General features: G+C 49.8%; 1 protein-coding gene across 1 annotated transcript; it reads right to left on the bottom strand.

Moving 5' to 3' along the window:
• On the bottom strand, window positions 1-26,869 carry CDX1 (caudal type homeobox 1). Its single transcript, XM_073358127.1, has 3 exons — window positions 26,443-26,869; window positions 1,344-1,489; window positions 1-204 (listed from the first exon to the last, which is right to left on the bottom strand). Exons 1-3 carry the CDS (start codon window positions 26,867-26,869, stop codon window positions 1-3), a joined length of 777 nt encoding a protein of 258 aa, XP_073214228.1.
• Between the last annotated feature and the right edge of the window lie 1,097 nt (window positions 26,870-27,966).

A 27,966-nucleotide genomic window follows, 5' to 3' on the forward strand; every position in this document is an offset into this window, starting at 1 on the left:
TTAGGGCATGAACTCTTCTTTGATAGTCATTGGGGAAGAGGAGACCAGGTTGGTGGTGCTGCTGCAGATGCCGCCAATGGGACCCGGGGTGCCAACGGCCGGCGGGGTGGGAGTGGTGGTGCTTGTGGGTTGCGTCTGCTGCTGCATCTTCTTCTTGTTCACCTTCCTCTCCTTGGCTCTCCGGTTCTGGAACCAGATTTTCACCTGGGGAGACGAGACGAGAGAGACGGACAGGCATGGGAGGGGCCGGGGGAGAGAAACAGGGAAAGGAGAGAAGCAGGCAGGATGAAATATGGCAGTGAGCGAGGCCAGGGACAGAAGGGGAACGAGCATTTGGGAGGGAAAGAGCGTGTGAGGTGATGGGGACGAGAGGGTTGGAGGGAGTCAGTGCAAGGAGTCAATTCTCTGCCGGGTTAGTTTTTCTGTCTTCACTATTGTTCCTCTGGCACACACAGGATGGAGAGACTTTCCGACAGGGGACACCAGGGGATAGGGTGACCATATTTCCCAAAGGACACCGTGCAGGGCTAGCCCTGAGCCCCTCCCCCCTGGCCCGGGGGGGGGGGGGGGCTGGCGTCGCCATTTCCCCCACACACACAAGCACATTCCTCCACACCCCACATTTTTGACAGAAGTCGGCACTTGTCCCGTTTACTCTTGCCAACTGATCAAGCTTGGCAAGAGCAAACAGGACAAATGCCCACTTTTGCCAAAAGAGTCGGGACAGGGCTTAACAAAGGGATTGTCCCGGCCAAAACAGGACGTATGGTCACCCTAGGCAGGAAGGAACGAGGAGCCGTAGTGTGGGGCTTGGCGGGGAAGTCTTCGTTTTATGAGCCACGTCGCCGCTCTGAGCCTGTGCCCGAACACGAGCCTCCCGCCCCCTCAGAGCGCCCCTGATTCCTAACCTCGCTTCCCATCTCCTCCAAAGCTTTCTCATGTCCCCTACAGCGTTCCCGTCTCCCCTAGAGGATGCTGACTCTGCTGTTTTATAGGATCAGCCTAAGAGTGGGCGGGTTTCAAGAGCTCTCCGCATTGGTTTAATTGCAATGGAGTGCAATGGAGTGCAAAGGAGGGCAACTCCTATGCACTCGGGAGTTTTACCGCTGGCTTCAATGGGTGCAGTTAGGCCTAATATCCGAGGCTGCCTGCATCAGCCCATCCCACGGGACAATGCAGGCGCCACGTCTCAGCTGCCGGGGATGGGATCGGCTGGAGGAGCCCTTAGCCACTGGCAGTGGTTGGATGGTCATCCATCATCCTCCCATTGACGGTAGCTGGTGGGGCGAGAGGGAGAATAACCCCAGCCCGGCCCAGCGCGTCGTGGCTAACGCAGCACTGACCTGCCGTTCGGTGAGCCCTAGCGTTGCTGCCAGCTCTGCTTTCCGCCGGATGGTGATGTAGCGGCTGTAGTGGAATTCCTTCTCCAGCTCCAGGCGCTGGTGGTCCGTATATACCACCCGGTACTTGTCTTTTGTTCTGGTCTTGCCTAATGGGAACAGCAGAGAGGACAATGTCCAGTGACTGGAGTGGGGACTCGGAGTGCCGGCTGGCAAGGGATGAGTGTGAGGACATTACCCCCAGGGACCTGCCGGCTAGCCACAATTCAATGCCATGGATCGCTTGGTAGCACTGCAGAGCCCTGGTACCCAGAGGGCAGCGGAGACATCAAGCCCTTTCGGAAGGGATGCGGAAATGCTCTGCCCAGCAATTGCCCAAGTCAGTCCACCAGGGAGGCCCACAGACTCCTACCCATTGGCAAGCAGTCGCTGGAAGAAGAGAGCTGGCTGGGGCGGGGGCATCCAAGAGAGAGATGACACCGTAGACTGAGGAGGAGGCTGTGCGGTATCTAATTGCACCCAAGGAAGAGAGAGACACACGTTACGGCACCAGAGAGAGACAGAGTGCCAGAGTCAGGTGTTGGAAGGCAATGATGGACGCTGGCTAGGAAATGTAGAATGAACTGGTTTGAAATGAAACCTGAGAATGCAAAGGAAACCGGAGTCCCTTGGCCATAAAACTCCAAACCCAACCTATTGGAAGAAGGTCAGGTTTGATCGTTTTAAGATGCATGCGCTAGAAGCCAGGGAGGAAAAGTGTAGTGGAGTCTAGGGGATGGGGCAGTGGATTGGGAATCAGGAGACCCGCACTCTGTTCTTCTCTCTTCCTCTGACTTGCTGTGCGTCCTTGGGCAAGTCGTCGTTCCCCACTCCAGGCCTCGGTTTCCCCTCCCACCCTTTGTCAGTCTTGTCTACAGAGATGGTAAGAGCTTCAGGGCCAGGGCTGTTTCTCGCTATGTGTCTGTACAGCGCCCTGCACAAGAGGGCCCTGCACTTGGTTGGGCCTCCAGGGAGTACTGCAACCTGCACAAGAAATAATAACAGGAAAAGAAGATACCAGCAGAGCTAAAGATTTTCCCCCGGGAATAACAGCAGGATTACAGATAGGAACAGCAGCTATGTCACAGCAGTAGCCCCAATGAGTTTACTGTCAGCTGTTTGGGGCCAGTTCTAGGGGTGAGCAAGCAGGGTTTTTCTGGGTGCCAAATTCCAGGGGCAACATGTTCCTGTGCCCCTTGACTTTTCCCCCCTTTCTCTGCTGCATTGGCTGACCTGGTTTTTCACTGTTGCTTGGCCAGCCGGAGTTGGTTTGTCTGATTTTCCCCCTCCACTGCTGAGGCGGGGACGAAAACGTTTTCCACCCTGGCTGGCAAAATGGCTAGGGCCGCTCCTGCAGCTGCAGGCGAAGAAACCTAAGGGCTGAGCTCTGTTCCTGGATACCTACCCGAGACTTCTAGCAAGTGACCCCAGCAGGCAGTGCACCTAAGGAGGGAAGAAGGCCCTGAATTGCTCACCTCAGCCCCTAAGTAATAGTGAAGCAAAGGGGCGGCTTATGGAATGTGCTATGAACACACGTGTGTCTCTGCCATTGGGACAGGGCAGTACCACTTTTTCAAAGGGCAGCACCTAAGTTGTGTCTGCAAATGTGGGTTTTGTGCACAAAGCAGATGCAAGGGTATATTTTGCAGGTGCAGCTTAGCTGTCCACCTTCGACCAGCGTTTAGCGAGACAAAGCGTAGGGCAAGTTACTTGTTTGTTTGTTGAATGAGTTAAATAGGTTCTTTGGGGATATTTGTTGTGAATCTCTGCATCTGTTCACTGAATAATTGTTCGCAAACATATTTTTCTGTTACTCCGTTGGGCCCATTGATTTCAATCAGGAGTTCAATAGGGCTCTTTGTAAGCAGCAGATTTGACTTGACTGTGTTGATACATTTCACATGTAACACTGGAAAGGAAAGTGAACTGTTCTTCAGATCCATCACATGGTAAGTTATGTGAAAGTTGATTTTCTTTAGAGATGGCTGCTAGGCGGTAATAGAATGATATATAAAATATCTAGAGCCTATATACTGTAATAGAAATGATGATGATGATGATTAATAATAAAAGACAAAGCAGAGATAGAGCCCCAAAACCCCCAAACTCCACAACTGGACCCCACACATTGCTTCTCAGCCTCAGCCATAAGTAATTTAATTCCTCTGTATAACTATTTTCTCCTAAATGGAAAAATAAATGTAGAAGATGATACACAGGTCTCCTGCATTAGCTCATTCAGTGTGTGACATATATTTAGGGATAATATGCAAACTAAAAGATAAAGGTTTAATGAAAATATACCGTAAGAGAGAGGGCTCTGTCTTGGAGTTCCTGTGGGATTTTGCAGAGTAAGACCTAACTCTAACCACACAACAGGATAATGGGATGTATGCGTCAAAGACCATGGGTCGGTCATCCATTTTGCTAATCCACAAAGGTTTTGTCCGACAATTCTAGGGGTCCAAAATGTAGCATATTGGCTTTGTTAGCATTAAATACAAATGTCTGTTGAGCAATCCACATCGCTACCAAACAGAAGCCTAATTGCAGCAGAACATTCAGCTCCGCAATACCACGAGGTTGCCTGAAGACAAATGAGTCATGCACAACAGTGTCCTTGTGTACAGACAAGCAGTGACTCAGAAATACAGCAAATAAATACAACATAGGCCTTTGATGGTCCTGCCATCTCACTTATTACATTCCTGGATCAGTGGACATAGGTCCTTTCTTTCAAGACGTTTTAAAGAAGAACTGGATATACCCACATCAACAGGTTTACTAATAAGAATGTTGTGATTATCCCTACCAAATACCCAAGAGAGAGGGCAACAAACACAGCCATGAAAGTTTGTTTCATATCCAGAAATCAATAAATTTTGTTCCAGAATGGCAGGTGGGTCATGATGGTGTTTTCAACTGCATATTCAACATCCTCCTGCCTGGGAATCAGTCCATTTGTCTTCTTGGAAAACACAGGACAACAGATGTAGATGCCTGTCTTTTCCTAAACTTTTGCCAAAGAGACTGGAGCTGTACCAGGGAACAGTGGGTGCAAATCCAAAGCATCTTAATGAATTTCAATTGAGTTGCTCCGGATTTACATCAGTGTCACTGAAAACAGGGTTTGGCCGTGTGTTTTTTGACCTACAGAGGTTCTCCAGAGCTTGACACAGCAACAACTAAGAGATTTCCAAAATTCAAGAAGGCAATGGGCCAAAATCTGTTCAGTTGCACTGGTGTAAACCTGGCGTCACCCCACAAAAGTCCGTGGAGTTACACAGATGTAAATCTGGAGTAATAGAGGGCAGGATTATGTTCAAGACAGCTCATGCTGCATGGTGACTGGTGGTGCCAAAGCATGGAAAGCCTTTTTCATTGAGAGGACAGAATATTGTCACCTCCCTCTTTTTTAATTTGGAAAAGCATGTGAGGGTATTAAATATATTATTAGAGTGTCAGTGTAATACTGTAGCAGTGAAAGGAACCATGAAGCCCTTCCAAACTAAGAAGTGTCAGCAATAGATTACATAAATCATCACAACCAGTCCCCCATGCCCACCCCACCCCACCCCCCATATACAGCTACCAGTTACTTTGCTTGGATCAGTTTAACCAGGAGGACATCCTTATATAGAGGGCCCAGTTCTTAGGTTGCTTGACACCCCTGCATGGTACAAAGCAGCTGGAAACCTGGTGGACACTGCCCTTCTGAAGATTCCCTCTGTGCAGGGGGAATCTGTGAGTGCCATAAAGAAAGTTTAGTGCTCTCTAGCATCCCGTCCTGGGACAGGGGACCTGGCCAGGGGGAAAAGGGCATGAAAAGGGATGTGAGAAGCCCACTGGAATCTCTAAAGAGGGGAGTTATTTGCTTTAGTTTTGTTTGTCTTTATCCTTCTTTAAGAAAAAAAAATGTCCCTTTCTCCTGATACTGGAAGATTCTTGTATGACTTGTTGACTCCATCTCTCCATGATGACGGCCATCAGTCACACTTGGTAAGACTGGCATAGTGAAAAGGAATGGGGGAGCTATGTATGATGCTGTGTATGCCGCTGCTGTGGAAAGTCCAGGCCTGGAGACCAAGATCCATTCCTACAGAGCAGGACAAGGTATCGGGATACAAAACCTTTCACTTCAAGTTCTCTGGTTCACGTCTAGCCCAAGACAGGAATGTTGCCTTGCTCTAGAGCAGTGATCCTCACACCTCAGTGATTCAGGAGCCAAATTAGTGATCAACATTACCCAAAAGAACCACAGTCGTGTGAATTCATTGTTTCATTTCCTAAAGTACTATCGATTCACATGTAAGCAGTATGCCAGGGGAAGTGTTTAGTATAACATAGTAAAAGCATCCTGACTGGTTAATAACTGAGATTGGCTAATAATTAAATGACCCAGTGTTTTAATACCATGTACTGAAAACAGCTGCAGGAGACATGTTAAAGAGTCACTTGCAGCTTGGGACCCTCAGCCTGAGTATCACTGCTCGAGAGGCATGATAACATATTGTTATATTGTCAGACAATTCTAGGTGTCCAAAATGTTGCATAGCTCTCCTAGGTGAAATAAATGGTACCTGGTGGACAGGTATCAAGTCACCACAGGTTTCAGAGTAACAGCCGTGTTAGTCTGTATTCGCAAAAAGAAAAGGAGGACTTGTGGCACCTTAGAGACTAACCAATTTATCTGAGCATAAGCTTTCATGAGCTACAGCTCACTTCATCGGATGCATCCGATGAAGTGAGCTGTAGCTCACGAAAGCTCATGCTCAAATAAATTGGTTAGTCTCTAAGGTGCCACAAGTCCTCCTTTTCTTTTTGCGAATGTCACCACAAAGCATGGGCAGCGTGGTATTCTCATGGGCATGTCTACTCACCCCAGGAGGGGTTCCTCCAGGAGAGGACTGGGCCCCATTGGCGGGCAGTGGAGGAGAAGCTTGAATTGCTGCTTCGGTGCTGTTCCTGTTCCACCGAGAGACGGCTCAGCCTTCCTGGGCTGCCAGCCTGGAGCCTTTCCACAGCACTACTCAGGCCTGCTCTTCACATCCCTGTGCCCCGCTCACTGTACCCTGACTCTTTGGGGGCCTGGTCTTTGCCCAGACTGCAACACCATCTTCGGAGAGCTAGAAATACAAACATACAGCCTGCCTGGCTGCTAGTCGATTTACTATGCCCATCACCGGGGTATCCGAACGCGAGTTAAAAAGATCAGCATCCATGGCTCATGTGGAAATGTCCTAGAGGCTCTGCTGTGGAACAGGCTGATTTGTCTTATTATTAATCCCAGCAACCAAAGAGGATTATTGACCAAAGGGAACTGAAGCAGGAGAATTAACGCAGCAAAGGAAGCAGCGGTGAAAACGGGGCAAGATTTGCACGCAGAGTGCAGGGACGACCCAACTGACTCAGTGAGCAAAATGCAAAGCCAGTGGCAAGGGACTGAAAAGGTTCCACTGTGAGTTGCTCATTTTGCATCAGTCTGGGAATTTCACGTGGCTCCGTGTCATAAAGGCTCCAAGACTGGCACTTGGCCTTTTCTGGCCATCAGTCAGCTCCTTGCGCACAGGAGGGTAGCCCACAAAAGGAAGAAAGCAGAGGAGGAACAGGGCTCAGAGGAGGAGGCACACACTAAAAAGGAAGAAAGTGGGACCTTATGCCCATCACTGTGGTATCTGAGGGCCTTGCAGCCAATGCCTGGCCGGCAAACCCAGGCCAATAAAATATTAACTGGTCCCTCCCTCAAAACCTTCCCCTAAAATATGAGCAAGCCCATTTCTGAGGGTAAAAATATAGGAGTGCGTGTCAGGCTGTCCTTTTTAAATTTATGAGTAGCAGCCTGGGCATTGCCTGCTGTCGGCCTCACCCTCGGGATGGAAAGGCCAAATGGCAACGGAGAGGCTCTTCCTGGTAAGGGTGGGGCCGGGCGTTATTACACCACCTCACCTACCCGAGGCTTGGTGTTGATCGTACCAATGTTTGAGGGTGGGAGCAGGAAGCTAAGCCCCTCGCCCCAGTCTGGTCTCCCTATGCACTTGGAACGCTTTGCCCAGCAGGTTCCAGCCACCAAGTTGCCCCTTTCAGCCTCTCCGGCTTCCTTTGCCGCCCCATGGAGGGTTTGGGAGGGGAGGGCTCGAGGTCTCTGCAGAGTACACCAGAGAAGGAACCGCTGGAGTGGAAGACGCAACGCCCCCTTGCAGCCCTACCTAGCTGGATTTTCCCCTCATTCCGGGAGGCCTCAGCCGGCCGGGTGTGTCCCTTCTATACCTTCCCCATCTCAACGAGATGGGGCTTTTTTTTAAAACGGTTTCTTTCATGGAAAGAGGCGAGGAAACAAGGGTGAGCGTCATCAGAGGGCAGCGGCTCTGTGGCGGCCTGGGGCTCACCCTGGGCCAAGGCACAGGACCCCGGAGGGAAGAGTCCTCAGGAGAGATGTTGGGGGCAGGGTCACCCTGCTGAGTGATTGACGAGGGATCAGCCCACTGGCAATAAGAGCGGGAAAGGGCAGCCGCCACAACAGGTGATGTCTGAGCGTCGGGGCAAAAAGCAGCTGCTTTTCTAATGAGTAACCAAGCCCAAGCCAGTTTACTTCCTGCTTCCAGTTTGCCACCAAGCCAGATGCAAGAGTGTAAGCGTGTGTCAACACATGGGTATGTGTGAACGCATGTGTGAACCCGGGGGATGCGCCTGCATATGGGCGCAAGTGCTGGGAGACAGCTGATCCTGCTGGGACGGGACCTGAGGACCCCCGGCTACAAAAGCAGTCGCTCACCTTTTCAAGTGGAAGCAGGATTTCCATCCCTGTACCACTCACCGGGGCTTTTGTGTCCTCTCTCTAGGCCTCTGGCTGAGGAAGCCATTGAAGTGCATGTACTCGGCAAACAGCTCGAGCATATGCCCGTGCATACAGCCAGGGTTGCTCATCCCTATGTCAGTGTGTGTTCGGAGGTACACAGGCGTGGAGCATGGATTTGTATGAGCACCTATGTGGACAGAACAAGAGTGGGATTTCATATAGCACCTGTCATCTAAATAATAACATGCACATCTATGCAGCCTTGCCTTAGAGGAGCTCAAAGCAACTGACAAGCAGCAATTAAGTCTTCCAAGAACTCGGCGAGGTGGGCAAGGGCACAGCAAGTCTGTCACACGGCCAGGAATAGAACCCAAATCTCTTAGAACTGGGCGTTAGCCACTAAATCGCACGTAGCAGAAAAGACCTAATTTGATCATCCCTTGCCAGTAGAAGGGAAGCAAGGTAGTAAGACTGGCTCACGTCATATCTGCTCAGAAGAGAGCACCCAAGTTGGGTGCTGGGACGATTTTTATAGGGATTTTATACTGAAAGTCACTGAACAAAACTCTAAATGCTGCATGTGATGGAAACCGCGCATTTGGATGTTATTATTACTTCAAGCCAGCACCTCCAGTTCCAGCGTCCTACCTCAATTCCTCGTCACAGCTAGCAAGAACGAACAGCTCGGTGACCACTTGAGAAATGTGTTTCAGTGTGAGAGTAAGTAGGTGTAGTTGTGCAAAAGAGAGATTTTATGTTTGTGTGTGTAACACGTGCAAATATAGAGCGAGACAAACACAAGGTTAAGAAAAGGGGCCTTATTATATTATGGACCCACCATAGCAAATCCACGTTTACTGTTGTAAGACAATTTGCATTATAAATCTGATTTCCTCCCTCTAACTTCCACAGACTATAGGGCCTTTCCATCTGAAATTTGCATCTATATTCTCCTGCTCAGGGGGATTGTTGGTGAGGTTTTTTGCAATTGTGAGGTGGATCTCACCGGCTGTGTATGCAACATGTGACTTCAAAAATTACTGATAAAAGTTTTGAGCTAGGAACTCTAAAAGTGTTGCAGTCACTAGATGCCAGAGAGAACTAGTGCACAGATGTGTATTAAACTGTGCCCGATGGATTATTGAAAAGCTATTAGCTAAGCAACAGGAAAATGGAACATCTTGGGGGCCATTGCTCTATGTATTCTCTGCAACGGCGATAACTTCCATGTAGAATTCTGTGTCTCTCACAACTCCCTCAGGCAGAGTATGTGGACAAAGTGATCCAAATTGCTCCAAGTCTCTAAAGTTACAAGCTGTGTAGGTGCAGCCTGAAATTCATTACCTGGTCAGGCACCCCTGGTCCTGAAATTTATAAATTCCGTTCACTAATTCTTAAGGGTCCTCTGCGTAGTTTATAAACTCTGCAGGGATTCTTGCAGAGTTAAATTTTGGAAGGACTCCTTCCAAGTTTATAAGCACTGCCGGGCTTACAAGCCCAATAATTTATAAACACAAGGAGTCATGAAGAAGTTGTAAACTCCACATGATCAGTGAGGTGGAAACCAGGGCTTCTACTCATGCAAAGCATATGGGAGCTCCATGGGAATCTGACTTCTAACTCTCTTTGCCCTGACTATTGTTGTGGGGGTGGGGGGGACCATTGGGAAGAGAGGAAATAAGATTAAAAATAAATGTTTGAAAGTCAAAAATCAGATGGTGGGTGAATCCTGAATGTTCCATGAATTTTAGCAGGAATTATTATTCATCCAAAAGTCCCTGCGGGAAATTAGTCATTCACTGTTAGTTGCTGTTCACCAGATCTCATTAATTAATTCTCCTCTTTGTTTCAAATGTTTCAGTCACCTAATCAGGCAGATGAAACAATACCATGTGACTTGAGCGACCAGTCACTCACCACAAACATTATTATTAACCTTGTTTATTATGTTAGGGCCTAGCAGCCAACCAAGAGCGGGGCTCATTGTGCTAATACCACACAAACACAGAGTAGACAGGTCCTCCCATGTGGCACTTACAATCTAAACAAAGTAGCAAAGGTTGCACATTCAACCCAAAGACTGACGGTAATTCATCCCAACTAATGGTCAAATGCAAATACATCTGCTGAATTCTAAAGTGGCTTGTGGCAGATTTAGAGGCAGAAGAAAAGACCAAAATAGTACTCACAATGAATAATTCAACTCTCTTTAAATACAAATGCAGAGCTGCAAACTTAATGCTATCTTTACAGTGATTTTTGTCCATAACAGCAGCGCAAACTCTGCTGTCAAGCTCACCTCAGGGCCTGAGCCCAAACGTCTACACAGCTGGTTTCAGTGCGATAGAGCAAGGCTCACTGGCATGGGTTTTCAAACACAGTGTAGACGCACCCTCCGTGGTGGGTGTAGAAAGAGAGAGGGCTTCAACCAGGCATTTGTGGTGTCGAGCTCTTATTTGCAACAGAAAGCGACGCGTCTGAGAGATGAACGATGTGCTCGCTCCGCTCAGTCGCATTGGAGTGAATTAAATCGTTGGTGGCTGGGACAGAAAGCCACTCATTATGCCAAATCCTTCGGCCACCAAAGATTTCACCTCAAGTCAGCTTTGCTCTGTTTGGAAAGACCAGAGCTATAAAACTGGACCTCTATTTCCAGCAGTGAAGATGGGAGACTTAATGTACGTACTCTAGTGATGCACATTATTAAAAATCAAATCACATCTCCAACTACCCTCATCCATGTCCCTCTTAAGGTGTGGCACCCCCCCCGCCACACACACACACCTGAGTAGACAGCCCTTCCATACTGTGTAAGCTTCATTTAAACCCTTAGGGGCCAATCCAGTCCCCTCCGTCATGGCTGCAGAGGCTCCCCTGGCAGGGCATTGCTCCAGGGTGGGCCAGGAACACATAAAGGACGTGCTCCCCTAGCATGGTAGAGAGCCCAGCTCTGCATTGCCCACTGCACTGCAGGGCACTGTAGTGCGTGGGTGGGGCAGGGCAAAAGAAGGTTGGGAAGGAGCCGCACCAGAAGGCAAACGGCGCAGCCCTGCAGCTCTCTCCTCCTCCTCGTAAAGGGGTAACTTTACTGCCACTCACTGTGCTGCAGCCTCAGAGTCGCAACAGCAGCTGCAGAATGATTCTGCAGGCTAGGACTTCCTTCCCTGCTGAGCAACCCGCGTAGCTCCCCAGCCCCCGGCGCAGCATCTGGGCTCTGTGCCGCGTGACTACGTTTGGGCCCGAGGGCAGAGCTCCCGTGATCGTGCACAAGCCCGCTACACCGGGCCACACCAGCCTAAGTGTAAGACTCATTCACGCGTGATGCAAGCCTGCAAGGATCGTGCGTGGAGTGTGGATGCCCCCCCGCCCACGCTCCCCAAACATGGAATCTTAAATTAAAACACAACCCCCCCGGGGCCCAATGCTATGTTTCATCCCCAGCTGTTTAAACTGACCGCACGGTGCTCCCGTTCTCCAGAGAAAAGTCCCGTGTAGGGGCAAGTGCTCCAGTGCCCCGGGCCCCTCAGGAGCCACAGCAGCAGGGAGGATGGGCTTTAATGAACAGCCCAGAAGCCACAACCAAGGTCTCCATGAGCACTTTCCACCCTGCCATTAATAAGTGGGCACATGTCAGCTAAGGGAGCTTACAGAGCCACCTGCAGTGTTGCCTACAGCCACCCTTCTCTTTGCCCCCCCGCCCTCCGACAAGGTCTGAGGGGAGCGCCAAGGCCCCCACACTGGGAGCTTGAGCCAACTGAGGGCTGAGGGATCGCTCAGTGGTTTGAGCATTGGTCTGCTAAACCCAAGGTTGTGAGTTCAATCCTTGAGGGGGCCATTTAGAGATCTGGGGCAAAAATTGGGGATTGGTCCTGCTTTGAGCAGGGGGTTGGACTAGATGATCTCCTGAGGTCCCTTCCATCCCTGATATTCTATGAGTCTTTTGGATAGCTCTCAGGCAGGCCCAGTTGCGTGCCATGGAACCTGGCCTCAGGTTCCTGAGAGTATCAGCATGAACTCGCTCCCTCTCCCTGACATCAGATTCTCGCTCGCCACCTTTGCTTTTTAATTCCCCCCTACTCCTTATGAATGAAGCCCGCCTCTCCTGACAGCCTGGCCACGGGCCTCCTCAGGCCTGGAGCCCTTAACTGGCCGCTCAAATTTTTGAAAACGTTATCACTGCCGCTTGACAATCTGCAGCCAAGTCAGGCCGGCTTCTTTTTAATCTTTCTCTGTCCTATCACAATCATGGCAGGTGAATGACCAGCCGCAAGGAGCCCTTCACGAGGCCAGTGGGAAGGATTTCAGCACCAGGATCAAGAAAGGGCCAATGTCTGTGTGGGGAGAGGGTATCATTATCTTTGTTAATATATAACTCTAATAGCCCTCACCTTAGCCACGATTAGATAAGGGAGCAGCTTTAATGTGCTGTGGAAACCAAAAGGGACTCACTTCTGAGCGTGTGCACACAGAAACACACACCCACTCGCACACATGGGGAGGGGGACGGGGATGGTAGGTTGGGTCCAGATTCTGAGCTGCACCCAGCATCCACCTGCTGTACTGCCTTCTCACAGATAAGGCCTCGTGGGCTCTGCCTGAGATCGCGCTCACTCTGAGACAAGGAAGGGAGCTCCGGCCTCAGCTCCAATGCACGGCATGTCCCATTATACCACATCTCATCAGAACGCACCTCTCTCACCATCTCCCAGCAGACTGGGATTGGCTGTGGCTGGGTTTAGGAGCTGGGTCTCCATCCATTCGCTGTGGCCCATGCAGCCCCAGACAAGGCGAGCTTTGTCGCTCCCTCCTAGCAGGGGAAGAAAGGGGAAATAAAAACTTCTTCCTGCTTCCTCTATTCTGTATCCTGGACTAGAGCAGCCTGCATGAGGCCAGCAGATAAATGAGGAAGTCAAAAGTCGCTGTTGGGGCTAGAAAGCAGAGTTTGGCCTTCAGTGAGGTCAAGGCGAATGGAAGATCCCACTTGCTCATGCCCAGAGAGGCAGCAGTAGTCAAGCCTTTCTCCCCAGGACTGACCTCCTCTTCCTGCTTCAAGACAGAGTTCTCAATGAGGAGCCTATGAGACTAGGCACCCAAAAGAATACTTTGGTATTGAATTGATTGTGCAAAGAACAGAACGATTCAAGGCGTTAGGTCTAAACTCGAAGAAATGGGCAAATATAGGGATGTTCAGATTAGGGTGGTATTAGGAACTGGAGGCTCAGGAAATACTTGGGAATATTCTGATTTGGAATGGAAATAACTGCATTAAAGAGTGACGGGCAAGGGCATAAAGACAGAAACAGCATTGGAGGAGCAGGCAGAAGCAGAGGAGGGGTGAGACTTGTATTTATTTAACAGAGGTGGCTGTTTCCTTTTTCTTCCTTACCAGAGATCCAGCCAGCCCTGGGTGAGGAGGGCACAGCTGATGCAGCAAATGGGAATGGCTAAGAGGTGGGCACCATTGTGTTGGCAGATGGATAACAGGCATTTGGCATACACTGCAGCAGCAGGAGCAGCACAAATGCATGCAGAGAGGACAGGAGAACTGTACAATTTTATGATGGTGATGGACTCATGAGCACAGTGATAGAAAGAGACACAGATTGGAGCAGGTTGTGTTGTGTCCCTATATAGTGGCTGCTCCACATAGAGGACAAGAGCCTACTACTGCTACCAGCTAGTGGAGTTACTCCTTTAGCTCAATTGGTAGAGGCTGGTGTTTCTGGTGCTGAAGGTTCAGGATTATATGCTCATTGACAGCCCCTGGTGGGGACCCTCTCACAGGGGAGAGCACAGTGTGGGGGCTGGGGTTGGCAGTTATTAAACCAAAGTAATTAACACTGGAAACTCCAACGAGGGAGAGTGACCTCGAGAAATGCCAGCTGGTGGATGTGGTCAGGAGCACAGAGCGCCGAGTCCAGCCATTTATGCCTCAGCGTGTAGCACTGCTGATCAGCCCTGCGCATGTGGCTTCACTCATCCACAGTTAAAACTAAAACAAAGAATGTAGGTTTCCTAAACCATATGAATAACGTAATAATAGACTGGCCTCCAGAGTCAAAAGTCAGAAACATCCAAAACTAAACAGGCAGAACCTGCAGCAAGCGAGCTTGAGCCAGGCCAGCTGTCTGAGAAGGGCACAACGCCCTGTGTTTGATGTGTGGGGTGCCTGTGTCCACTTCTTGCGAATGCTGCCTTCTCTGCCCCTCACCCTGCACTAGCAATGAAGCCAGCAGCAAAGCCTGAGAGAGCGTGGCACTTCTGTCCATCCATCTGTCTGTCCCCATAAGGATCTTCTCTCTCTCTCTCATGTATCCCTTTCCATAACATCTAGCTGCCATTTTTGTTTTAATTTTTTTTATGATGAAAATCCGTACTTATCCAAATACAACCATGGCACAAATGTTGACTAATTACACCTCTCACCACCCCTGTGAAGTAGCTAAGTACCTATTATCCTCCCTGTTTTATGGATGAGGAAACTTAGGCAGGGAGGCAAAGGGACTTGCCCAAAGCGACACTGCAAATCAGTGGCAGAGTCAGGACTGGATCTCAGAAACTACGGACTCCAAACCCTGTGCTGACTGCTCCTACCTGCACTTGCTCCAACTTTAAATCAATGTCTCTTTTGTAGTTTGGAATAGGAGCAACCTACTGGTTTTTCTCCTCATCTCCTGCATGAAGCACAGAGAGGAAAGCAGCAGGCAAAACGACTCATCGGTGATGGCAAGATGGCTGCCACATCAGTTACATGACTGAGATTGCAGATCTAGACACTTATTGGTTCTCATGAGGTTTGAAGGCCTCCCACTGGACTCTAACCCTCTCAGGCAGTCAACCATTTTCCAACCCTTTCAGTGTGAATAGTCCTGAGGTTCATGCTCGTCGGCCAGTGTATGATTACAGCGGCCCCTCCCTAACATACATCCCTTCCGGCAGCACCCAAAGCAACAAGAAGAAGCCAAATATACAATACACCACTGTCAACCATGGCACATCTTCCTAAGAAAATCACAGAGAAGAAATATAGAAGTAATTAGCTGCCGGGGCAGTTATTCTATTCTCTACTGTTGCAGCATTATCCTGGCTCCTAAGAAGCTTCTGCAGCGTTTCGGTCTCACAAGACCGACAATCCTTGCACTACAAAACTGTGGGGTTTGTAATACTGAGCCTGCACCCCTCACAACTCGCTCCAGCCTCTTCCACCAGGCCCACAGATCCTCAGAGTATATACCCGTAGGGTCTATCACTATTATCTTACCCCACAACTCTTGGTAAATCCCACCAGGGTCCGTGAGAGCCACAGTCCCTTACAATATCATCCAGCAGGATTGCCCACAAGTAACTATGAATCCAGTACCTTAAGGGTATTTCCATGGGTTGGCTGAGAGAGAAGAGGAATGTGCCAGTAAAGAGATGGTTTCCTATTAAAGTCTCTAAACTATCCATGCAGGTGTGGGGTGGGTATTTTATTATTGAGATGGTAGGGGGCTTGATAGCTCAAGGGGCTGATAATGGGACATGGAGAATTTCGCCCCTCAGCCAGTTATTCCGGCCTGGGTCAGGTCAATAGCCAACCACAAGCTGTTACCAACTGAAGGCTGCTCAGTAACCTTATGTGAAATGTTTGACGGTCCCAGTTCAGTTCTCACTGCAAAAGGGCTCCCATCACCGATAGAAATAATGGTAATTGCCTCCTAGTTCACAGTGTCACCAAAGAGGCCAAGAACTAAGCAGGAGGGCCTGGGACCCGAGCTACACGTCCTTATGGAAGCACAATAATCATAACGCTTTGCACTGATACAGCGCTTCCCCTCAGAAGAATGCCACACACTTTCGGCACATTATCTATTTTGCTAATGAGGTTGCATGGGGAAGCTGTTACCCATGGAGCTAAGTGTTCCCTGGCTAAAGAGCGGCCATCAGTCCTCAGGACAGTCAAACCAGCACATTCCACCATCACTAAACCCACTTTGTCTGAAGGAAAAGAAAGGTTGAGACAACAGCCTCCGTCTGAGAACCTGTGAGCCCTGGTAGCACCTGCCTTCCCTATTCTACCCACGCTCCTTTGTCGCCCTTGTATTTCATTGACTTCAGGCAGGAGCTCACGGGAGCTCCTACGGGGTGGGGGAGCCAAACGCACGATGGTTGAAGGACACTGTCCTGGCTGTGAATCAACAGGCCTGGTTTTCACAAGCCCTCTCCTACCCCTTTCTCAGCCCCCCACCACAGGAAGTGGAGTAGCAAAAATATAGACAGTGGATGAAACACTAGGGGTGTAATCTCGCTTTCAGAGGGGAAGGGGATGTCAGGTCATAGATGTGGCCAACAGCCGGTGTAGGAATCCTAAGAAAGCCCCTCCAAGTGTCCAGAAGCCAACATTGTACATGTTCCAGCAGAACTTTCACGTCCGCTGAGTGGGAAAATTCCAACGTCCCATGTGGGAGTTTTCATTGCAAACAAACTTTTGTTTCATATGCACAAGTATTACTCCTGGGGAATTCTGTGCCACTGTGCAGAATTTCCTTTTCCCCACAGAAATGCACTGCCGCCACTATGGGCTGCCAGACCTGGCAGAGCCCAGCTTGCACGCCAAAGACACTGCTGGCGGGAGGGAGTGGGAGCTAGAGGGTTCCTGGCAGCTGCAGTTCCCAGCCTGCACACGGGAAACTCCGTGCAAGCCTGGGACTGAGCATCAGGCTGTTTCTCCCTCTGGATCCCTGGGCTCTGAGGAGGGGGAGGGAGGCGGGTGTCTGGGCTGGGGGCGGGGGGGGGCTGTGGCTGGGCTCTGGGGTTGAGGGGTGCAGGTGTATTGGCTGGGGGGGACCTGCAGCTGGGCTCTGGGGGGAGGGTGTCTGGCCCCCTGGCTGGGCTCTGGGGGGGTCAGGGAGCAGAGAAACAGTAACTGGATTATCATAGGGGTTTCTTTAACTGTACTCCAGGGGGAATTTTTGTGTGTGTCTCTATTGTTACAGAAATGCTTACTAACAGGTATTATGAAACAAATTGCCAAAATAATTGAAACTGGCGTGATTATGTAGTTTGTTATTTTGACAAATAAAATTTCCAGAATTTTGCAGAATTTTTGTGTTTTTGGTGCAGAATGCTCCCAGGAGTAAAGCACAGTGTTCATCTAGTCAGGGAACAGAAATAATGCCATGTGACTCATCTTATCGGACCAATCACAATTAACTGCTACATCTCCACTGCAAACTATTCACAGAAGGCTGGCTGCAGTCAACTATTATTTACAGAATTGTAGTTGATTTGAGGGCTTTTGTCTGAATGGGGGGAAAAGTGCTTCCAGAAATATGAATTATTTCCCCAGTTTTGTGCCTATCGGAAAGTGGTTGTCAAAGGCTCCACAGTGGTCCAAAGCCAGGCTTAGTTACAAGTTAAATAGAGAAAAACCCAGTCCCTCCTGGATCTCACCATAACATTAGAGGCATCTCACAGCAGTGAGGAAGGATCAAGAACCTGTGAGAATTGCAAACCAAAGCAAGGATTTCTTAATACAACCCACAATGAAATTCAGGCCCCAGCCTAGGAGATGGTAGAACAGCTACAGTTTTCTATGTCACCCATCCCTAATCATCATCACACCCCCCTATTTAATGGAAAATGCACTGAAAACGGTGCTCTCTCTGAACCATAGGTGGATTAACTGTTAGGACGACATCACACGCAGACCTAGGGCATGTATTTCACGCAGACTCGTCTCTCCCCTTCCAATTCCTCAGAATTCAGCACTGATTTTGGCACCTGGCTGATTCTTTTGATTGCTCGCCCGGCTTTTCGTTAGTACACTGCTAAACCTCCCATCAACCGTACCTGCTGTGTAATGTCATATGTGGGAAGGTAGAGCTGAGGCAACAAACAGATCAGCTGGAGGGTGGGTGTATTGCGTACCGATTTCACATGGTTCGCCACACCCTGGCTAATGAAGCATGGGCCTACAGCCCCAGCCTACCGTAATTCAGCACCTCTTAGGATTTTGCCTGCTGTGTCAGAAGGAGCAGTGCCTTCCTACAAAGCACCTGCAGACAGTCCCTGAAAAAAGAAAAGGAGGACTTGTGGCACCTTAGAGACTAACCAATTTATTTGAGCATAAGCTTTCGTGAGCTACAGCTCACTTCATCGGATGCACTGAATGCTTATGCTCAAATAAATTGGTTAGTCTCTAAGGTGCCACAAGTACTCCTTTTCTTTTTGCGGATACAGACTAACACGGCTGCTACTCTGAAAACAGTCCCTGAAGATACTACAAAAAGAACAGGAGTACTTGTGGCACCTTAGAGACTAACATATTTATTAGAGCACAAGCTTCCGTGAGTTCTTTTTGCAGATACAGACTAACACGGCTGCTACTCTGAAACCTGAAGATACTAGCCCATCTTTACAGCATTTTCTACTCTTTTCTCAACTGCTTTTCAGCTCCCAGCCTCTGCGCCACAGTCAAACTGTCCAGAGTGGGCCTGATTCTCCTTGCGCTTATAAATCAGGAGCAACTCCACTGAAGTTCATGGAGTGACCCCAGTGTAAATCTGGTGTGAGAGCAGAATCGGGCTCCCTTATCACCATGAAAGCACGGTGTTGACAGAGTGGGAAGGTGGGCATCCTTGAAGGTTCCCCCGTAAGAAACCTCCTCCGTTGGCCAGAGGTTTTAAGTGTCCCTTCACTAATCTCAGGGTATTATCTGGCCTGGCCTGTCACGTAGGTATCTTTAATGTTCAAGGGAAGCCCTTTTTTGTTCAAGGAAAGTCAATTCTAAGAAAGTTTGAAAACTCTGTACCTTGGACAGGCGACTAGCTGCTCAACAAATCCCTGGGTTAATAATTTAAGGGTGGCGGGGGTGGTTTGGGTGTGTACGTGCATGTGTGTGGGTATATAGTGTGTGTGGAGGGTGGGGGGTTAATTGTGTTAAGGACTTTAACAATGGAGCATCATTTACTGAAAACGCCCCCCACACACACACAGTTTAGCAGGCTGAATGAAATATACTGACCTCCTCAGATGAGACAATCCCCCTATTCACGAAGACATTGGGAATGGCTGCAAACGTTCCATCCCTGAGACTTCCTGCAGCAGAATTTCCAGAGCAAAACTTGCCACAACATCTCAGTAATTAGATTTTCTCCTCTCAAGATTTTGGGGTTAATGCCAGAGCTGAGCAAATAGCGTGGGGAAAGTTCTGAGAATACTTGTTTGAATTCTAGACACATTTTGATTTGACCGCGCTTGCAGCAAGTTTAACATTTGCTTCCCACCAGCATTCAAGCGCTCAAACGTCACTGACATGAATGTTTGCAAAAAGCAGACTTTTTCCACTCATGGATGCACCAAAAAGTGAAGTTTTAATTGTACAATCAATCAGCTGCAACATTTGAAATTCACACCATGTTCATGAGTTACACAAATCCTAGAACACAATCCATACCATGCGCTTTATGTAACTCACCAGCACCGCGTGAATTTCAAAGTTCAGATCTGAAACATTTTCAGCAAGCCCTTCCTAAGCTATTTCCAGAGTGAGGTGAAATTCACAAGGAGGTTTGCAAATAACTGTGAACCATGAGCAAGCACGAGACTTTCACACTGTGCTTGTGAACATTTTATGAGCAGAAAAAAGAGGTGACGTTCGACAAATAATTTGTTAGGAATTATGTGTTCAATTCTATTGAATGCTTGGTTTCTTAACCAATTTCCCAACAACCCTTTCCCTGAAGTCTCTCAATTCTCTTGCATGGTACAGACAGCTGGGACCTCCCCCCAATAGTTTGGTAGTTCAATTGGAGGAGAACATGTAAATATTTAGCGATAACTATATAAAATGTTCCCTTATTTAAGGCCTGTCCAAAGCTCATCGAATGACTCAACTAGAGACTTTTCATAGGGTCCCCTGGGCTTTGGATCTCTCTATAGGATTTGCACCCCTTTCTCCCATATAAAGTTTGATGTTATTACAGTATCTTATTACCTAGGAAAAACACTTTCCCAGCGGCTTTCAGGCTAGAGACTAGTAGCTGTTTATTCAAGGAGTGATAGAGAGGAAGGTGTAATTTATAACCTTCTGAAATATTATGATTTATAGCACTCATAATTAAACTGTTGATATTTATAGTAAAAACGCTGTGGTATCAATTTCCTATTTCTTTTGCAGCAAGGTGGGTAGTTAATCAATCCAGGTTGATTAATGCCCAGTTTATTGATTGCAATAAAACAGTTCATTTAAGCATTTCTCCCTTACCTGTGCCAAACGTGCCTCTAGGCTGATTACTTTTTGTCTTAATAAAGAAAGTTTCTGAAGCATTTGCCTGTTTTAAAAAAGAATGGCCCAGGAAAGCCCTCAATATTTTATTTCCATTAGGTATGAAGGACCTGATTCTGCAAACGCTCTGCATACACAAATCCCACTGAAGACTGGGGTATATAAACAACATCTAATTGGTGCTAACCGATACTAGTCAATGGGAGTTTTGCTATTGATTTTGGTGAGGATTTCACCCAAGATCTCCCTGCAGGATGAAACTGCAGATTCTTACTAAGAATCCTGCTGTCCTACTCAGGCAAAAAATCCCACGTGTGGAGTGCTTGTGCATGGAGGAGAGGGACAGAAATTCTAAGCCAATTTTCGAACAAAATGAACTGGTACTACTGGATATTGTCTGATTCGGCAGCTCTTTCCCGGGGGAAATGCCCATGGACTTTGCTGGGAATTTATCTTGAGTGAGGCCTGCAGGACTGACTTCCCGAGGTAAGGACTGCAAGAATGGGCCTGTCATTAGAAGCCAACGATGCACTGGGCAGACGCAGAACTTGTTTTACACCCTCCTGATTTTAGACATTGGCTGGGGAGGGGAATTTCCTAATATGCATTGAAGGAGACAATGGCTACTTTATTTGGCCTTTGGTGTGTATTTAATCTAAGAGATACGAACTGAGCACCTCACGATATTTTTCACAATTCAATCAATCCAATTGTCATTTAACTCAATCAGAGGCGCTTTCAAGCTCCCATTTTATCTTAATTCCACTCCTGGGTGTAAAATTATTAAACAAGGTTCACCCAGAGAAGATGTTTGTTGGTTTCTTTCTCCCTTTATCAATTGTTTCAAACTTCTGCCCCTCCCAAGTTTCTCCTCCAAGGGCTGACCTGAGAGCCCAAAACTACCCCGTGCAGCTGGCTCTTCTTTTGATAATAGTGGATCATGGAGTTTTGATCATTCCAGGATCTCACTGAGCACTAATCAGAATGGGAATAAATTCCTGCCCTGGTACCGGGGGCTCTGGAGTCATCCACCCAGATAGTAATATCATGATTCACTCATCACATGTCCTCTCCAAGGCCTCAATTCTGCTATTTGCTGAATGTGCCTATGCAGAGCCCAGTGGGAAGGCAACAAGCTGCAAAACTGGGCACAGTATACGACAAAGAATTCACATGTGCTCTGCTCTAGTCAATTAATAGTATACATACAACTAATTCAATTAGGATTCCTATTGTGTAATCAGTTATTGTTGTTGGAGTGCCTTTAATCTCAAAGTGTTTCTCAAGATATGTACTTAGAGCACCACTGAAATACGACCACCTCTGGGGCAGAAATGCACAAGCAACTCTTGCACAGTACAACAGTACTGAGGGGATGGGGTATTTTCAGCCAAAGATATCTGGGCAAATGCCATTGCCCCTGAGAAATGCCAACCGATCTTTAGTGTCCACATAGAGCAGAGAGAGTCTCATATGAGAACACCGCACCCGTCATCTTACCCCACGTTGAGACCCTCCTCTCCCAAGCCAGTCACTTGGGAGAAAGAGTTCCCATTCCTATATCCTGAGCTACTGCTTCATCCAACTCATGACAGCTGCACCCATCCTGCTGTAAGAGGGAGAGGGCATCTGACCTGGTCGACATGTAGGTTTTGTATCCGTATAACTATTTCAGTTAGGAGTGTGACTTTTTACTGAAATAATGACACTGGAGTGCGATTACACTGGCGCATCCCAAGTGTGGATGCAGTTATACCAGTATAAAGATGCCTTGTAGCAGTAGAGTTTATTCCCCTTCTGGTATGGGACTAGCTGTACCAGTATAAGCCCTTTTATACCAGCGTAACTGCATCCACACTAGGTGGCTGGTACTGCTGTAATTATGTTGCTACAGTTGAAGCCGTACAATTTTTGTGTGACGACAGCAGCAAGAGATGGCTACACAGCTCAGCAACAGGACCTTCTTGGCAGATGAGAACCCCCCATGGCCATATCTGTCCGCTTCGCATTCCAGCAGAGACTGAGGCTATCCCTCATGACAGCTCTTTCCCCCTTGGACTCAGGTCTCCTGCATGGCAGTGCAGAGCTCTCTCTCTACCCGCTAGATCATTACCCTATCCAAGCCATTCAAACATGTTGGAGGGGGTTGTTGTCAAAACTTTGAAAAGCTGCATAAAATAGGAAGTGCAATATTTAGATCACAGCCAAAGTGAGACACGGAGCATGTCTCATTTTGGCTTCTATTTTATTTAAGTTCTGATACCACCCCCACCCCCATGGCATCTGGATAGATGGATGAAAAAGATCTTCAGTGCTGGTGGATCACATTCTAGCAGGGACATATTTCCAAGCTGAGGGGCTGGTAAACCCACTCAGATTCATTTGATTTGTAAAAATTCCCTTTTCAAAAGGACACCTCCAAAACTCTCTTGACCATGAAGCATTAGGTACCTGAATTTTAACTCGGAACAATTGCGTGGAAGTTAGCAGGAATTCCTGGGTGCTGATCAATGGCCCGACTGGACATTATTGGCCTGATTTTCAAATGTGATCCCCAGCAGCTCTCACAGAGATGGATAATTGCAGCTGAGTGCTGGGCAGTTTTGAAAATAAGAGTGTGCACCGATTTCCCAAAGCAACTTTTGAATCAGAAACTTCCCTTGCTAAGGTATTTATTCTGTGTACTGTATGCTCCCAGATATGGTCAAATTGGTGCAGATTATATGATTAGTGTGTAAATGAAGATTTTTAATATTACCAAGACCCAGTACTGGTGGGGGGCATCCTAAAAATCTGTACTCAGATACGTAGAATTTATACACAGCTTGATCTTTCTCCCACTGCAATCAACGGCAAGATTCCTACCGATTTCAATAGAGCAGGATCAAGCCGCAAGCTGTCTGTTCTGGCCCAGATCTATACAGCCCTGCAACTCCACAGATATCCACTTTAAATCCAGATGCAGATATCTGTGGACCATTTTTGCGGCTCATGGATCAGATGTGGTTACAAATTCAGATCTGCCCCTTTTGCTAAGGTTGAGTAGTACCTTACTGAGCTACAAGCCCCAGGAGAATTTGAAAGCCCACAATGCTTCTGGGCTGTATTACTACTTGAAGAGTAAGTAAGGCAGTACTCAGTCTAGTAAGGTTCCTGGATTTAACCTTCCACTGTCATCTTGCTCAACTCTGAACCAAATCCAGACCAGTCACGGTAGATGCAGACATGGAAAATCAGGGATTCCCCAGCCTGGGAGTGTGACTCCCCAAGACAGACCATCCAACATATCACCACCTACTGCCCAATTTATAAATATGAAGGAGGCATTACTGCAATAAATTCTGCTACACCTGATGTAGCCATATGGCTTGATCAACTTCAGGGGAAATTGTAGATGCTGCTCTACACCAGCCATAGGAAAGAAGACGTAAGGAAGACAGAACTGGACCCTTTGTAAGGGCAATTTAAGTGATGGGCTGGTCTACATGGGGAAATTTACCACTTCTGGTCCGCAGCTCACTCTGGGCAGAACCCTGGTGCATGTGAAGCCAATGCCAGTAGGATCTGCTCCTCTGATACATATATTTTTTAATAGGAGTCCTCTTTGAGTTTGATATTGCTGGGGCTTTGGGGTCCTCACACCTGATGATGATAACCCCCATCTGAGGGGCAGTGATATGTAGCTGGTAGCCTTCCGGGTCAAATCTGGCTCTCCCCATGTCCCCTGAAGCCGCCCACCTAACTCCAGTGGGGCTCTGGGATCTAGGGAGGATCTAGGCAGCAGGATTTGACCCAAAGGCAGAGCGGGGAAGGGAGCAGAGCCCAAGCCGGGCTGGAGATGCGGGGCAGCCAGCCATGGGTCCAAGCCACTCACAGCCGGCCCCTTTCCAGCCTGGATTTCCCAGTCCTGCCAGAGCCCTGCCCGGTTGGCGACGGCAGTGGGAGAAGGCCCCTGTGCCGCAGGCTGGGGAGGTCGGCCAGCAGGAGCTGGTTGGGCCAGTCCCCTTCGCAGCCTAGGGCCGGGTCGGGGGCATTGGCCAGGCCTTGGCCGCCCCGGCAGTGGGAGCGGGAAGATGTCTCTGGGGCGAGGTCCTGCCCCGCACCGACCTCTCGGCTCGGCTCGGAACATCAAAGAGCAGAGCAGGGGCGACAAAGGCCGAGGACAATGGGGCTGCTGGGCGCCCCGCGCCTTCCTGCAACCCGGAGTCACTCCGGATCTGCATGACAAAGGGCAGCGCTTGTAAATTTGGGCTGCCCCCACTTCCAGCCCCCCTGCCTTAAACAACCGCGCTGCCTTTGAACTGGGCAGCCGGGCGGCCGCGGAGCGTGTTCATTTGGGTTGGCCTGGGGAGAGACTTCCACCTCCTCCCCCCCCGCCGGCCCCCCGCCTCCGGAGGGGTCAGGAGTTCAGCTGCGGCCCGGGGCCTGCGGGAGAGGCAGCGAGGTGCAGCCTCGAACCACTTGCGGCGGGGCCCGGGGCGCGGCGCCACACTGCGCCGGGGGGCAAGGGGCCGGGGAGAGCACGCCTGGAAGGGGGAGCTGGACACACACACACACACAACCCTGCACACCTCACACAAACCTCCTCTCTCACACAAGAGCCCACACAACCCCTACACACACCGCTCTCTCACACACAACCCCCCCCCGCACCTCCCACACCCCAACTCCCCTATACACCCCCCCTTTCTCACAGACACACTCACACAACCCCCCTCTCCAGCCCCCACCTCACCCACACACAGCAGGGGGGGCAGGGGGGGCTCTCTAAAATCAGTGTAGGGCACTCCAGTGACTTGTGCAGGGTCTGTCCGGGATCTCCTCCAGAAAGGGTCTGAACGATCAGAAACTCTCTTCCCTCCTGCCACTTCCCTTGGGGACGTGTGCTCCCAGCTCTCCGGCCCCAGCCCTGATCCAGTGGGGCTTGGGAGAGGCCCCCAGTCTCCGCTTAGAAGCCTGTTGCTCCGAGGGATAAGCTCTGGGCATTTCTTAACTACACCAGAAATGGCAAAACTAGAAGCCACTGGGCCGCCTGAGATCGAAGCTCGCCCGTTCATAATGCCTGGCTCCCAATAACAGTGGACAGGAGGGGATATAGGCTGTCTGGGTCTGATCCTGCATCAGCGGCACACCCCGCACTGGGGGGGATTGGGGCCCTCAGGGGAGAGCGTCCCAGGCTGGGAAAAGCCAGCCTAGCACCAGCGTCTCCTTGCCGGTTTGAGGAGAAACGGGTAAAACACCCAGGCCCTGGAAAATTGGGCCCTGAATCGGCCCCTCTCCGAGGACCATTGGGCTTTGGATCAGGTCTTGGGTGTTTAACAGAATGGCGTGACCCGAATTTGGAGCTAAACTCTTTGGATTCCAGTCCAGGCGGACTCCAGGCAGGGCCGGGGGTTGAAGAGAGAGGTCTTTGCAATAGGAAAGGAGGACTTGTGGCATCTTAGAGACTAACCAATTTATCTGAGCGTGAGCTTTCGTGAGCTACAGCTCGCTTCATCGGATACATCGGATGCAACAGGTTTCCCCGCAGCTGCCGCACCGGGGATGGCGATATTGCCCCGTGGGGACTATCATTACCACAAAGCAAGAACAAAGCACTTTTATGCAGCTCTACTGGGCAGGGGGAAATGCACTTCGACTCAGGGCCCGTACGGGCCAGCTCCGGGGACACGCTTGTGAAAGGACCCCCAGGAACCTGAGGCGTCGCAAGCGAAGTCTCCGAGATTGTAATTATCCCCCGAAGTTCAGATGGACGAAACCGCCGATATAAACTGTGTGTAAATATTAATTCACAAGCCCTGCGCTCTCCGAAATACCCTGGCACGTTACGGTGTCATTGACCAGAGCTCTCTAGGGTAATGGGCATTTGAAAACTCAGCTTCTCCCAGGCCGAATGCTGCCCTCCCTTCCTGGCATTGTTGGGGTGCAGGATTGCGCCCCAGCTACGACCTACGCAAAGACAACCCCGAGAGGCCGGGGGCGGCGGGGGGGGTCCTTACCACTGCTGCTGCTGGTTGGGACGCTGCGCCTCATCCACTCATAGGGGGTGCGCCTTTGCGCATTGGGGGAGAGCTGGGCCACCGAGCTGTTGATGGCTGGAGGTAGGAGTCCAGAGCCTGGCGGCTGAATTGGGTTAAAATCAGGGGGGCTGAATCCGAGCTGCCCCGGGTTAGCGACGGAAGAAGCGGCTCCAGGCCCGTAGGAATGCCAGTCCTCCTTGGTGGGTGTGTATGGCGACCCCCAGGCGCCCGCAGGCTGCCCATGGTGCGGGTCACTGTTAATCCCTGGCACGTGATGGTAGCTGGCAAAATCCGAGTATTGAGGGGGCGCAGGCACGTAGTTCTGGGGGCTGAGGTTCAGGCTGGGGTGCCTGACCGGGGCAGGGTACATGTTAGTGTCCTTATCCAAAAGATAGCCCACATACATCATCCCCGGCTGGCTCTGCGCGCATACTGTGCCCCTGCGGCTGCCTCTGGCCTGGCCTGAGCTCCCTGTAACAGCTCCCTCTCCTTCCTGATAAGCGGTTCACCTGAACTTCTTGGGCAGCTTTCCCCCACCTCGCAAAGGCACCTCCCTGACGAAGGGCTTTTATTGGGCCAACCTCCCGGAGCATTTGCATTGAAAGGCAGGTTTGCATTTCAAAGTGCAGGAATCAAAGTGGCAGGCAGCGGGGCGAATTCAAACGGTACAAATCGCTCGCCAGGCACAAGAGGGGGGGGGGGGGGGGAAGAAGGCCCATCCTGTGGGAAGGTTTGAGGCGGGTGGGGAAAGGCCGAGCGGCTCCGGGAAACACGGAGACCTCCGGGCTCAAGGAGACCGGCCAATGACCCGCTCAAGAGAGCGGAACTGCTGGAGCCCGGGGAACTTTTACAAAGTCTCCCCTACCCCTCCGAGCACCTCCGTGATGGCAACGGAGCGAGTCCCTTTCTGGTGGCACGAGTACTATTAGGGCCTGATCCAAAGCCTGATGAAATCAATGGAGCCTTCCCACTGAGTCCAGGGAGCTTTGGATCGGCTCCCCCGCCCCGGGGACACGTGCCCAGATTTGGGGTTATTTCCCTTGCTAAGGACCTGGCGCTGACCCTGGCTCCGTGTAACTTCCCAGCTACTGGGGAACCCTTGGGGCTTCTGTCAAGCGTCTTGTTTTCCACCGACTTGCTGGGGCTGCTCTCCGGCGCCAGGAGGGCTTGGCTGGGGACCCGGAGGAGTGCGCCTGTTATGTGCAAGATATGGACCTTCATAAGAACACAGCGAGTGTAAAATACCAGACTTTTGTGCCCCTAAAAGGGCCCAACTGTCACCATTTTAAACCTACACGTTACAAAGCTCCGGGGTCTAATCGCAGTTAGGATTCCAGTTTATTTATTACCCACAAAAAATCCCCCCTTTTCTGGCCTTTTTCCCTGGGGCCTGACTCAGGCCAAATGTCAGGACGCTAATGGGGAGTTTTGTTTGTATCAAAAACTTCCTGACCTGAGAAACCCTCTTAAATGACGAAGGGAGGGAGTGAAATGAGCCACTGG

Source organism: Lepidochelys kempii, chromosome 8 (genome assembly GCF_965140265.1).
Source record: "Lepidochelys kempii isolate rLepKem1 chromosome 8, rLepKem1.hap2, whole genome shotgun sequence".
In the NCBI taxonomy this organism is placed as follows: Eukaryota; Metazoa; Chordata; order Testudines; family Cheloniidae; genus Lepidochelys; species Lepidochelys kempii.